At 34.8% G+C, this 13,615-nt stretch overlaps 1 protein-coding gene across 1 annotated transcript in view; it reads right to left on the bottom strand.

The window, feature by feature from the left end:
• LOC115213015 (4-coumarate--CoA ligase 2) overlaps positions 1-13,615 on the bottom strand; it is a 36,727-nt gene that overhangs the window by 6,835 nt on the left and 16,277 nt on the right. The window contains exons 4-9 of the mRNA XM_029781912.2: positions 12,633-12,745; positions 7,177-7,379; positions 5,753-5,918; positions 3,858-4,029; positions 2,460-2,560; positions 1,369-1,510 (exon numbers count right to left, since the gene is read on the bottom strand). Coding sequence (XP_029637772.1) covers positions 1,369-1,510; positions 2,460-2,560; positions 3,858-4,029; positions 5,753-5,918; positions 7,177-7,379; positions 12,633-12,745 — 897 coding nt within the window. The remainder of the gene's footprint in view (positions 1-1,368; positions 1,511-2,459; positions 2,561-3,857; positions 4,030-5,752; positions 5,919-7,176; positions 7,380-12,632; positions 12,746-13,615) is intronic.

Raw genomic sequence — 13,615 nt, 5'->3', positions numbered from 1 at the left:
TAACTTACCATTTGAGTTGGGGAATAATGGTTGTTTGGTGGTTGGAGGGTGGGTGAATAAAAATGAAAGAAAGGATGAATTGTTCCCATAATGCATTTATTTCCTGTCCCACTGTCAGTAATATACTAATAACATAATAGTTTAAAAGAAACTGATGGTGTGTATGAGTATAAATACTTTTACAGAACCTTGCAGTGTAAATTGGAACTAGTTCAATTTAGCGCCATGATATCCAGGGGTAGAAGGAAAATATTCTTTTACATTTTAACTTTTACATTTTAAAATAAGTTTACTATATTAATTCTAATTATATTAATTTATAAATTAATTCCCATATATATAATTTTTTCATTTTTAAATGTTTTTCCATATATATTTTTTTTCCATATCTTCATTCGTATTTTACGTGTAATATTCACCTGAATTTTTGTTATTCGTATTAGTTTCCATTCGTCTCTTAATCGTCCTCTTCATTTTGATATATATATCTCTTATAATGTTATATTTTCTTCTCATTAGTATATTTTTTTCTGCATTCATATATATCTTTCATTTATATATATTCTTTTAGGCGTAACTTACATTTAATTCTTAATTGTTAATTAATTATGTCTTAAACTGCTGGGTTCAATGAAATTATTTACACATCTATATGTTTTGACATACTAGGAATTTATTTATACATCGGTTTAGTTTGACATACTTTTAAGTTGGAATATATAATGATAGATAAAGTTATAAACGGTGGATAGGTGGACCTGAAGATTGGGGTTGTATATAAGGGGAGGTTCTGTCTCTAATTGATACTTTGATATATATATATATATATATATATGGTGTGTGTATGTACACACACACAGCACGTTTCTTTCAGTTTCTGTCTCACAACTCCATTCAAAGGGCTTTGGCTGGCCTGGAGCTATAATAGAAGACACTTGCCCAAGGCACCACACAGTTGAACTGAACTTGGGATCATGTGGTTGGGAAAAAAACTTCTTATCATACAGCCATACCTGTACATATACAAAAATTTTTATTAAGTCATATTACACAAACCACCACCAGTGTAGTGATGGAGAAAGTAAGAGGGTGGACATGATAGCAGGGAGGACTAGATGAGGCACAGGAGAAAAGGATTAGTATCAGGTGTTGGCAAGAAGGGGGTTATGTAAGTAGGGATCCAGTGACAGCGCACATTATAAAGGTGGGTACAGGTGGAAGATGTGAGAGGAAGCAGCAGCAAGAGAAATAAGTGAGGGGAGTTATGGATCTGTAAAGAGGAGATGGGGGAAAATGAGAGGGTGGGAGGTGAGATGATTGAAAAGCTGTGGAGATAGGAATATTTATCAACATTTATTAAAACCCTACCTGAATACAACCAGCCATCTCTGATCATATCAGCAGTAGCTTCTGGTCGGTGTAAATAGCCTTTCATTACTTGTGGACCTTTGATACATATCTCCCCCGTTTGCATTGGGCCTAAGATTTCGTTTGTTTCAGGATCAATTATCTAGCAAAGATACAAAGACATTCAACATCATTTATACAAAATTAACTCTGCGTGTGTGTGTGTGTGTGTGTGTGTCTCACACTCACTCTCTTTCTATTTTGGAGACAAGTATCAACATTTCCAAGTGGTTTGCTTAAACAATTGTGGAGATCTCTTCCACATGAAGCCAATGGTTGCCATGTTAAACCACAAAAAAGTATGTGTATATATATATATATATATATATATATCATCATCATCATCATTTAATGTCCATTTTTCATGCTGACAAGAGCTGGTGAGACTCCAATTGTCTGTTTTGGCATGGTTTCTACAACTGGATGCTCTTCCTAATGCCAACAACTTTACAGAGTGTGGTGGGTGCATTTTACATGGCAACAGCACCTGTAAGACAAAGATCTCTCAGCTGGGAGAGGGAGTGAAGGAATGGTCATGAAGAGTATACCTGTGTGGCCATACCCACCTCCCTCTCCCAGGCCTGTTTGTCTGCCTGCCTGCCTGCCTCTCTCTCTCTCTCTCTCTCTCTCTCTCTCTCTCTATATATATATATATATATATTATATATATATATATATATATATATATATACATACTCTTTTTCTCTTTTACTTGTTTCAGTCATGCAGCTGTGGTCATGCTGGAGCACCACCATGGTCTTTCTGACTTCTTCAGGGTATTCTCACAGATAACAAGGATCAGAGCATAGATGTGATGGTAGAGGAGTAAGGAAAAAAACATTATATACATGCATGCCTGTCTGTCTGTAAGTATGTATGTGTGTATGTATGCATGTATGTATGTACATATGTATGGATGGATGGACAGACGGCTAGCTAACAAAATCTAATACACAATATTTAGATGGAAATGTTTAATAACTAAAACATTTATAAATTTGGTTTGTTATATTTTAAAGCAGTTGTAATTCTAAAGAGAAAGAGATATTTACCTTTGCAGCAGTATTAGGTATCAAAGTTCCAACAGAACCTTCGTGACGAATTGGTGGTACACTCAAATGAACAACAGGGCTTGTTTCAGTCAGACCATAGCCTATTGCAGAACAATAAATATGGAGCAAACAATTATCTACACATAAAAGTGGACATAAAATGATGATGATGACAATGATAATGATGATGACAATGATATGATACATATAATATGAAAGAGCACTGGGTGCTTCCTAACCAACACTCTCTATCAACCTTACCACTCTCTCCCTTTCTTTCATAGTAACTCCAGACTCCACTCTGTCTCCTCAATTATTTATCCTTCCAACAGTTTTTTTCTCTCCAATACTATCCTCTCACAACAACAAATCCGTTTCTTTTACTATCCTTTAATCTATACTCATTTAGATATGGCCTTGTGAGTTACACAGCAACCTCTCTAGTACTGGTGCCACAAGAAAAGCACTCAGTAAACTTTATGAAGTTATTAACAAATCAAACAGTAACAAAACAGGGTTGAGAGGATTATTTAGTTTCGCCAAGTACAAGATAATCTCTACAGTTCTAGTGCAATGAAAAGAAATGCACCTGGCCCACTCTGGTTGATGTAATGAAGGGAATCCTGCAACAGAATTCACACCAAAACTGACACACTGAGTTAAGATGTATAACTTGAACATTAGATAATTGTAGCATTATTTCAGACATAATTACATAAAAAATATACAATCAAAAGAGATTGGTGTTTGTCTGTATTATTTAGAGAATTCAACAAAAAGGGTGCAGTGGACTTGAGAGTCCATCTTCAGAGAAAAGTAAACAGCAGTGGGGAGGAGGGGGAGGGTTTTCTAACTTAGAAGAAGTAAAACTCTGCTGTGTCTTATTAATTTCTCTCCTGAAGAAGGATTCTGTCAGAAATGTTGGGTCTTTCACTCCTCATGGTAAAGTCACTTTTTGCTGATTTTATTTATATATCATAAAATATATATATATATCGATATGCGATTGCCATTTTGAGGTGATGGGGGGGGGGAATCAAATTGTAGTGTGATGCTTTTCAGTAAATTTGTATCAATATATTCTGAGAAATAGGTGAAATTAGTGACATGTAGAGTATCCAACTGTAAAACCATGCCTCAAAATCAATTCCAGTTCAAGCCATGGTAGCATATATGTCTTTCACTGTCTCTCAGTTGTTAATTGCACAGTATTAGTTGACAGACAGACATAGAATGCAGAAACAAGATCTTTGTTAGAAAGACAAACTATAATGAGCATAACAGCAAAACTCAAATTTAGAGCCACATGGTCAGTAGGATAACACCTTAAATTCACTGCTACTGCATTTACATCCTTTCTGCCACAAAAAAAAAGATTAATTATAATAAATCATTTACCTTGGATCATTTCTTGAACACCAAGTCTTTCCTTACATTCTAACAGAAGTTCTTTACCAAGTGGAGCAGCTCCTGAAAATATTCTTCTGATTGCAGAGAGATCGTGATCTTCTACAAGAGGGTGTTTAGCCAAAAACAAGATCAATGGAGGAACCAAGTGTGCACAGGTTATCTGTAACATAGAAACAAAATAAATTAATTGATAGAGACATTATTTATACAGAATTTTTATGACAGAAAACTTATGAATTTAAAATTTTGTAAAAAAACTTATTGGATTGTCAAAACACTGCAAAAGTCTTGGAATGGCAAAGTAGATAAAGTATTGAATTACTGATTCTTGTTCATAATTTATATTATTTTTTATGGGTAAGTTAAAGGAAAAAGGGCGCAAAAAATCAAAACAGCTGCAGGATCTTCAAAACTGTTGAAGAAAAAAGGGGGAAACTACTATAATTCATGGATTGCTGCCGATCATTATTTCTATCCCTGTAAGAAGACATAGGTGCAAGTGAGTCTGTCAGCAAAAAAGGCAATTTCTTGAAGTGTTACTCATGAGGTGAGGCTCTTCAGCAGCAAGCCAGATACACAAGAACCTAACCCCATGAGTAACATTCTGAAGATTACTGACACTGGTACTCTAACAAAAAGTGACTCTACACAAAATAATATGCAGTGGGGAGGCAGCACATAATGGTATTAAGTCATTCTTACACCAGAGTCTTGTTTGTTACACAGTGAACCTCCCAAAATGGAGGTCGATGTGTTAAACTGTGTGACAAGTTAGAGTTACTGTCCAAGCAAACATTTCACTATATCCTGAGCAAGTTAGTTTTATATGCCTCAGTTCATTTATCTGTAGAAATTTTACTGTTACTTTTGACAGATTAACACCCCTATAATCAAGCATTCATTGGTTTAGAGTTATAGAATTTAGACCCAAACACCAGCTTTAAGAACTTCTGTGGTTCTTGCAATCATTTATTATATAGTTTGTTTTTTTTAAAGCTCACAACCAGTAAAGACAAGTTAGCAAAAGCATGTTGGGGCCTTCATTCAGCAGTGGATTAATAACAGTTAAAAAGAAATATTGTTCAACACATCAGCACTTTTTTTTTTATCTAAAAATGATGTGGTCAGCTCTGCTTGAGTAAACTTATGATCACAGACATTCCAACTGTACCATTCCATCTTTACATACATAACATCTCTATTGTCCACTATGTGATTCTTATTTTGCCTTTTTGTTTATTTTTCAAATAGCTATGACTTGAGGGAGATTCAGCTGCTACTTCTGTTAAGATAAGTAATTGTGTATAGGCCCTTTCATTCTTTCATCTACCCTACAAGTTATGTGGTCAAAGTGTAACTACATATAGAATATTTAGGGGTTATGAGTTAATTCATACGTTTACTGTTAAATTGATTTATACTATTTTTAAAGCTTAGTCAAGAGGGATAGAGTCTCTATGACTTTTTTATAAGGCCACTGAGATTGATGAGAGGGTGGAATAAAAAATGGACACTTCAAACAGGAGACCTGCTCTGATTGCTTGCAAGAACCTGATGATGGTGTTAAACTGAAAACCAGATTAAATCTACCATACATGTAAGATTTGAACTCAGAATACAAATAGCTGGCACAAATACCACAAAGCATTTTGTCTGATACTCTAATGATTCTGTCAATTCATGTGGCTGGATTGTTATTTTGTCTGAACCCTAACAGGCTTGCCATCTCACAACCTCTATTTAGAAATAAATTAAGTTAGGGCATTCCTTTAATCCTATATTTTTATTCCATTTGAATATCATTTTATGAAATGTTTAATAATGTCATGAAATTATTTTGAATAAAAAAAAATCATTAAAAATGATTATGCAAATTTCCTTACCCTATTTTTGCTTAACGTAGATAAGAAAATTTCTGGTTCAAATTTTGGTAAAGTGTATATTGAACACCCACTTGTAATAATACTAAACAGTATGCAGACCATTCCGTAGATGTGGTAAAAAGGAAGAATTCCAAGGATTCGATCAGAAGTATCAAAATCAAGAATACTGCAATTAATAGCAAATTTTAAGCAGTTTATAAACATATCATAAAAGAAATTTTTGTGTCATCATTAATAACATTGAAGAGAGAAGAAAAAAAATCAAAACAAGTAGTTTTGAGGATGGTTTCTAAGAATATTAAGTAGTGAAGGAGAGAGAGAGACAGAGATGTGGAAGGCATCAAGCACTGTAGATATTATATAGTTAAATTGGATGTAGTAGTGGAGGTGGGTTTAGCCTATTAATGTAGAAATCATGCCTGAAACTTTTTATAAATGAAGTTTTATCCTTTGTCATTCGTTATAGACAATCTGAAGATCTATAGCTCCTCTCCTAAGTGCAGGCCTGAGCAACAACTTTTTTTCCTTTGTGGAAGACTAGAAGTTGCCCTTGCATACCAATCTTCCCACTCTATGCTACTGATGTTATGCAAGAGACAGGGAAAATCCAATACAGTTCCGCACAAGGAAGCAAGTGGCCAGAACAGATACTGCATGGCAATTGGTCTAACAATAACAATTACTCAAAAGATGAATGTCAAAGTTGACCTTAGTACGATTTAGACTCAGAGCAGAGAAAGTCAGAAAAATACTGTAAAATTCTATCTTAAGCTCTAATGACTCTTGTTAACATTAATGATAATTATTGTTAAGAAGGTAAGAGAAACTACTCTAAATCCAAATTGATTTAAAATAAGAATTTGCAGTGAGGAATGAGTATCATCTTTGGCAAGCGTGGGAATTACTCTCCATACTGATAAGGTAATAACATTTTCAGGCACCTTCTGTTAACATTAATACAGTCATTAAAATTCATCAATTAACAATGAGAAATATTTACTGTTTTTTGAAACAATGACAGAAAGCATCAAACAATGAATGTTTCTTATTGAACCCACAATTATTTTCCCTATATTTTGTTCCTTCCCTGCAGTAATAGATAAGTGGCAATTATAATTAAACAGAACTATTATAATTAAACAGGTGCAAGGAATACAAATATGTTGGGGTTTCACATATGTAATATAATTGAAAAAACTTAGTTCAAATGAGCTTATCTGAGCAGACAATAACTTTTTCTTGTTGCTGTTTAAAAAGAAAAATCTATAAACAACAAACAGTTCAGCAAAAAGAAATTGATAGAATAAATACTAGACTTAGCAAAAATAAGTGCTGGGATCGATCTGATCAACTAAACTTGTAAATATGGTGTCCCCATGATGGCCACAGTCCAATGACTGAAACATGTAAAAGAATAAACTCACGTAAGTTGTAGAAGGTTTGAAACGATATTATGATGTGTTAGCATGACACCTTTAGGTAATCCAGTTGTTCCACTTGAATAAGGTAATACAAGAACATCTTCTTTAGCGTTGCCAGAGTAAACTTCTGTTAAGGCAGTTCCGTCATCTTCTACAAGAGTTGAGAATGGACGACAACCATGTGAATTCCCAAACACAATAATTTCCTGGAAGAAGAATAGGCTCATGAAATAAGACTGAAAGGCCATGCAAAGTTGTTCAGTAGATCTATATCAAAAGAATTCTGTGCAGAATTTTCTTCTCCATCACTTTTCGATCCAAAGTTGTTTTCTAATACCACACTGCATGCACTCATCAAAATTTCACTCAAATTCTTTCTTCCTACCCCAAATCTTTCCACAAGTGAAAAAACTAGATCTTTTCACTACAACAAGGTGATTGGTTTTAAAGCATTCCTTCCATCACCATCAAACTGTGTACTCCTACCCGCACCAAACTTTTAAATCTCTCTCTCTCTTTCTTTGAAGATACACTACAGCATATCCTATTCAGAAAAAAAGCAACACCTCTGACCTTGCTAACTACCAACTTGTTGCCTTCACTGTGAACATTTCAAAGATGATGAGTGACTTCACTGATCCTGACAGCGTATTAACTTACCCTTTCTATTTTCTAATATCTCAAAGAAATCAGAAACATTTGTTAACTATCATCTCTTTCAAAACTTTGTTTTCTCTACCTCTTCATGACCAATAGTATGTCTTCAGCAGAACTAAGTTTACCAAATACTTTCATTTCCATGAGGTCCTTCACACTGGAGAAATTTGACAAAAACAATATCGTTGCACTTGACCCCTGTTTCGTTTACCTATGGATTGACTACCTATTTTGATTAATTACATATACCACACTGTTCCTTCAGTACATCAATAACTCTCTTGCTGTCACTTTTAATAACAATCTTAAGCATATGATACTACTCTTCACTCTCTCTTAACCTTCCATTCATCCAGGTGTCATCTGTACACAAAGTAAACCCAGGTGTCATCCACACATTGACTCCATCAACAGAAACATCAACACTGTCGATCAATGAAGACATGACAGTCGTTTCCAACAACACAAAGTTAAATGGTCACCATATGGCATAAGTCATAAATTGATGTACATGTGTGTAGCTTAATGGTTAGACCCTAACAATTGCTTCTCAACCATTTTTCACCTATGGACCCCTTTAAAATATTTTGTGTACTGCAGAAGTATAACCAATTCATTACACATAAATTTTAACAATGAAATCTTATATGGAACCCCAAGGGCCATATGGACCCTAGTTGAGAACCACTGAGTTAGAGTATTAGACACACAATTGTAAGAGTGAAGTTCCAATTCTCAGACCAGGCAATGTATAATGTTTTTAAACAAAACACTTCATTTCACATTACTCCAGTCTTTTGAATCAATAACAGCAACAAAGAAAGTCTACTACCTTTTGTTGTATCTAAACTCCTGGCAGTTATATATATATATTTGTATATTTACTACACACTACAGGTATTCTCTGTGAGTACATATAGGAAGCTTTGGTGTTCTACATAGAAAAAACTGCATCTAACTAAACTGTACACAACAATATGTATGTATGTATGTATGTATGTATGTATGTATGTATGTATGTATGCATGTATGTACATACGTACATATGTATGCATGCATCTAGTAATGGAACTCTGGTATGGCCATTTCTAGTGTTTTGAGGAATGTGAAACCACTTCTTATCCATTATTGTTCCAGGGTCTACTTTGATCCAGAATAATAGCATTTGTTAGGGCCCTGTCCTTGAGTTAACTAGCATATGAACCACTGGGAGTGAAGGATCATTACCTCTTGTTAGAACTTATTTCTAAAATACATCATAAGTAAACAAACATAAGTTTGTTTTTGAAGTGTTGAAATGTATTGCAGAATAAGAAGAAAGATATAATTTTTTCAACATGTAAATACTGAACAGTATATATAAAGGATTTTGTCCTTTAAATATATTGTTCAGTATTTACATGTAGAAAGAATATATCTCTCTGCTTATTTCTAGAAGATAAACTCATATACTTGAAATGCAGTTGGTTTCTGGTCATCTTAATCTCTGTTGTGCCACAAAGTAGGTTCAGTGCTGTGCAACATTTTATCCACACAAAACAAATTCACACACAAGAACTTTTTGGATTCTTGGAATATTTGCATGTACAAGTGAACCTACTTAATCATGAGTTGACTTCTACGACAGACAGACAGACAGACATACATACGTACGCACACACACACACACACACACACATACAAGGGTGTGCTGAACAGTTCTTAGCTTTGAAGGGATTGCAAAAGGCCTAATTGGAGGTCCAACCTTCCAAGCCTTAGAAAACTGAAGGACTGCTGCAATAAGCAAAGTACCACATGTTCCATTTCCACATGAACACCAGATTTAAAGATAAACATTTCCCATGAACTCATTTCCAGAAAACTCTTGCTGACTTGCAACAAACCCCGACCCCAAATGACGTTTTGATACTAAGGGACATAACTTTTAATTTAATCCCCTGCTTGATTTGGTTCACTGTCTTTCCACAGCAACCACAAATTGGATGTGTCTGTTCACTTCTAACAACAGAGAGCAGTCACAATATTTCATTCCATAATCGCTACCCATGAAGATGGCAGGGTTACATAAATGGGCTGTTACCTAACACCCCAGTGAACCCCTAAGTGAGAAACTTATTGGTAAGATTGGCTGTAATGAATATATAACAATGTACACTTCGATTAATAAATATATATATAGTGTTATACTTTTCAAATTAATAAATTGGAGTAGGAGAGTTGGCATTTATGATCAGTGAAGGCCCTCACAAAGGTCAATGCATTAGGTTGATGTCTGCTGCAAAAATGAACAGAGAGAGTGTCCCAGTGGGTGCAGTTGTGAGTACGAAATATTGGAGAAAGTAATAAAGAGAACAGAGTGAGGCAAAGTGGAGATTAAAGATGAGAAATCAAGCGAATGTAATGAGAGAGAGAGAGAGAGAGAGAGAGAGAGAGAGAGAGAGAGAGAGAGAGAGAGAGATCTATGGAGGGAAGATTTTATTCATCTCTTTCTTTGGTATGTTAAAGATTAAGTACATCAATTTAACATATTTTGCTTCTGATTATTTAGTCCTAGTACTTTGTAGTTTCAAACATATGTTCTGGATTAAAGAACAGCAGGTAGTATCAACTGTGGTAGCAGAAGCAATAACATTAGTTACAGCAATATATATTGTAACAGCTGATATTATTTATGTTGATATGTACAGAAACAATTAACAGAGTTAACTATTCCAGTACAAAAATAAATTGTTTACAATACTTGCAAGAAGTAGTAAATAATATATTACTAAGATGACCTAACCAGTTGTGGGGTATGTTGCTCTAAAAGCATAGTAACCAATATAAGAGCAGGGTATGAAAAATTTCTTTTTGACTGAAGCGTCGATTGAATGTTGTTTGCATACAGAGACTGATGTTGCATATTGGCAATGAATGCAGAGGATGTGTAAAGGCTGGAGAGAAATGAAGTAAGTATGCTTTGCTAGATGTGTAATGTTAGGGTGCACAAGTGATATGGCACAGATAAGCTGAGAAATAAATTGAACATAAGATGAATAAAATGAATCAGATATAATGAACAAGAGATATCATTGTGCTGGTGCGGACATGTAATGTATATGGATGATCATAAATGGGTAGAAAAGTACTCCAAGTGGAAGGTAATTATAGAAGAAAAATCCCCAGGAACATATGGGCAGAGGTAGCGGTAGCTGATCTCAAAACGTTGAACTTCACAAAGGCAATGACAAGGAATACAGTAAATGGTAAGATAGGACCCATTCAATTCAAGCAAGCATGGAAAAGTTGATGTGAAAATGATGAGGTTTATATGAGCTGAAAAAGTCTTCAAAATGCCTTTTCCTAGAGGTGAGCATTTGTGATAATACAAACTTATTTAGGTCAGTTGATTTATTAAGGTAATAACACTGTGTAACATGATTTTTGTCCTTGGGTAACGACTGCTATTTTCTATTTGCTTACCCCTACAAAGCATGAAAAACGGCTAATATTTCCCCCAAACTTTGCTTTTGTTACATTTATTCAAACCCCAAAGAATCCCTCTCAACACTTGGCTATGATGCTCCCACCACTACTCCTGCTCATGATCAGAGATGTACATATTATCAACCACTAAGGGACATGCTCAAGTGGTTAAGGTCAAACAACTGACAAGCAAATCTGTGGTGTTGAGCAGAATATTTGCTATAACGATATTTCTATTTCAGCAACTCAGCCCTGAATCTGTCTGAAATCTAATGGAAAATAGGTCAGTTTTGAAACATTGATGTCCAGGTCAAGTTTGAAGGGAACAGTAGTCATTTCCTTTTATTTCTAGATAGAAGCAAATAGGAAATAACACTTACTGACCAAAGACAAAAATAAAATCAATTAAAATTTTGTTACATAGTGAAATTTATTTATTTTAGTTTTCATTTATTTTATATTATAATTTGTGAACATGGTGTTATTATGTGTTACAGCTTTCCAATTAGCTAATCACTGGTTCACTATATTTCTCTTAACAAAAAGCAAGAATGATAATGGTGTATAGAACTTGATACAAATATTACCTTCACAGACTTTGTCTGTAAAGCACTGTTCATTTCTTTTGTTTTCTCAACAATGTCTTTATCTTACACTGATATACATCAGTGAAAGGTACACACACATTATATACAACAGTCTTCCATACAGTTTCTGTCTAGCAAATACTATTCACAAAGCATTGATCAACCCAAAGCTATGGCATTAGATACTTGTCCAAAGTTTAGTCTGCACAGTCAGATTGACTAGAGAGAAAAGACTAAGTATAGTGGCTAGTGCAGGGCCTGGGGGAGTGGGTACAACAAAGAGATGAGGGGCAGAGAGATGAATGTGTCAGGAGTACCTGAGTTGAGGAAGTACAAGAGCAGCTAACTCCGAGGAACAGAGGTCAGTATTGTAGCAATAGAGAGGAGATAGCATGCCTGCGGGTGAGAAGCTGGAGTGTGTCTGTGAGTGAATAGAAACAGGAGACAGTATAGTTGAGGACCAGAGGTTGGAATATGTTTTAACAATACATCTATGCCAGCACCTATTTGCTAAGAGTTCGCAATTCATTTCCTTCCAGCTTTTCAGTTGTATATATCTTTTTCCATCATATAACAAAAATGGGTCTTCTTTCAGGAATGTTAAGTCCTTTATTTCTATCAGTCACAGTAATTTAATTTCCTGTGGTCTACCTTACAGATTCATAATACTGTTTTGATATTTTCTTCCTTTCTCTTTACAATTATGAAAATGATATGATGTTATCAAGTAAGCTTAAATGATACACAGACCTTCAGTTTAACAGTTTCACTGGTACCCACAGCCTCCTTAACCGTTGATACCAACTCTTCTGTAGTTATTATTGCACAGCACTCAGAATTCTCCAAATGAAATTTCAACTCCTCTACAAAACAAAGACAAGTTTCTAAATAATTTCTGCAAACAACATTTTGGTCTTAAAATTTTGGTATTTGATTCTATATGAATAAAACAACATTCAATTGGAAACCTGTAACAGGTGTGAATAGGTAGAAAATTAGAGAATTTCTTTTGAGCAACTCAAACTCTATTTCAACAATATATTCTCTACCTTTCCTAGTCATTGGACATTCCAGTCAATATCCAATATATACAGAATTTAACACCATACTAGCTTGAAAATATTATTCTATATAAACAATAAAAGAACAAAGTTCCATAAGTATAAATATGGTATTGTTGGTGATATTATTGCTTAGCCTCAGGTCAACGTCAATCCAACAGGCCTGTAATCAAAGGTGTCCCATCCCAATATTGTAGGAATATGTGGTTTAAGGGAGATGTGGCTGCTATTTTTAGCAAATTGAGTGACCATGAAGAGGTTCATACATATATGTATGGTGTGAAATGAGGTAGATTTGGCTGCTTTCTCCAGCACATTCGACAATGATGTCAAGGCCCCTTCTTTAAATTGTATAAATAGGTTGTTTACCATGGTGTCTCAGTGTCCCATTTCTACTAAGTAACAAAGCTGTCATGGCAATCTCTTAGTCATTAAGTAAACTAATCAATCAAAGTCCCAGTATAAAGTGGTGGACTGGCAGAAACATTAGAGTATCAGAGATACCTTGTGGTAGTTGTTCCGGCCCTTTGCATTCTGATCGCACCTAATTGGGTGGTAAACTTAATCTGTCACCCAGTTTAACACCATTACCTGGCTTTTGGGTATCTTTAGCAGAGACCATAGTGCTACAAGCATTCAGATCAGGTCTCCAGTGTGAGCACATCTTTTTCT

The sequence above is a fragment of the Octopus sinensis genome, linkage group LG6, assembly GCF_006345805.1.
Source record: "Octopus sinensis linkage group LG6, ASM634580v1, whole genome shotgun sequence".
NCBI classification, from domain to species: domain Eukaryota; kingdom Metazoa; phylum Mollusca; class Cephalopoda; order Octopoda; family Octopodidae; genus Octopus; species Octopus sinensis.
The sequence above is the reverse complement of the archived record's forward strand: the minus strand, read 5'-3'. Positions and strand labels throughout refer to the sequence as shown.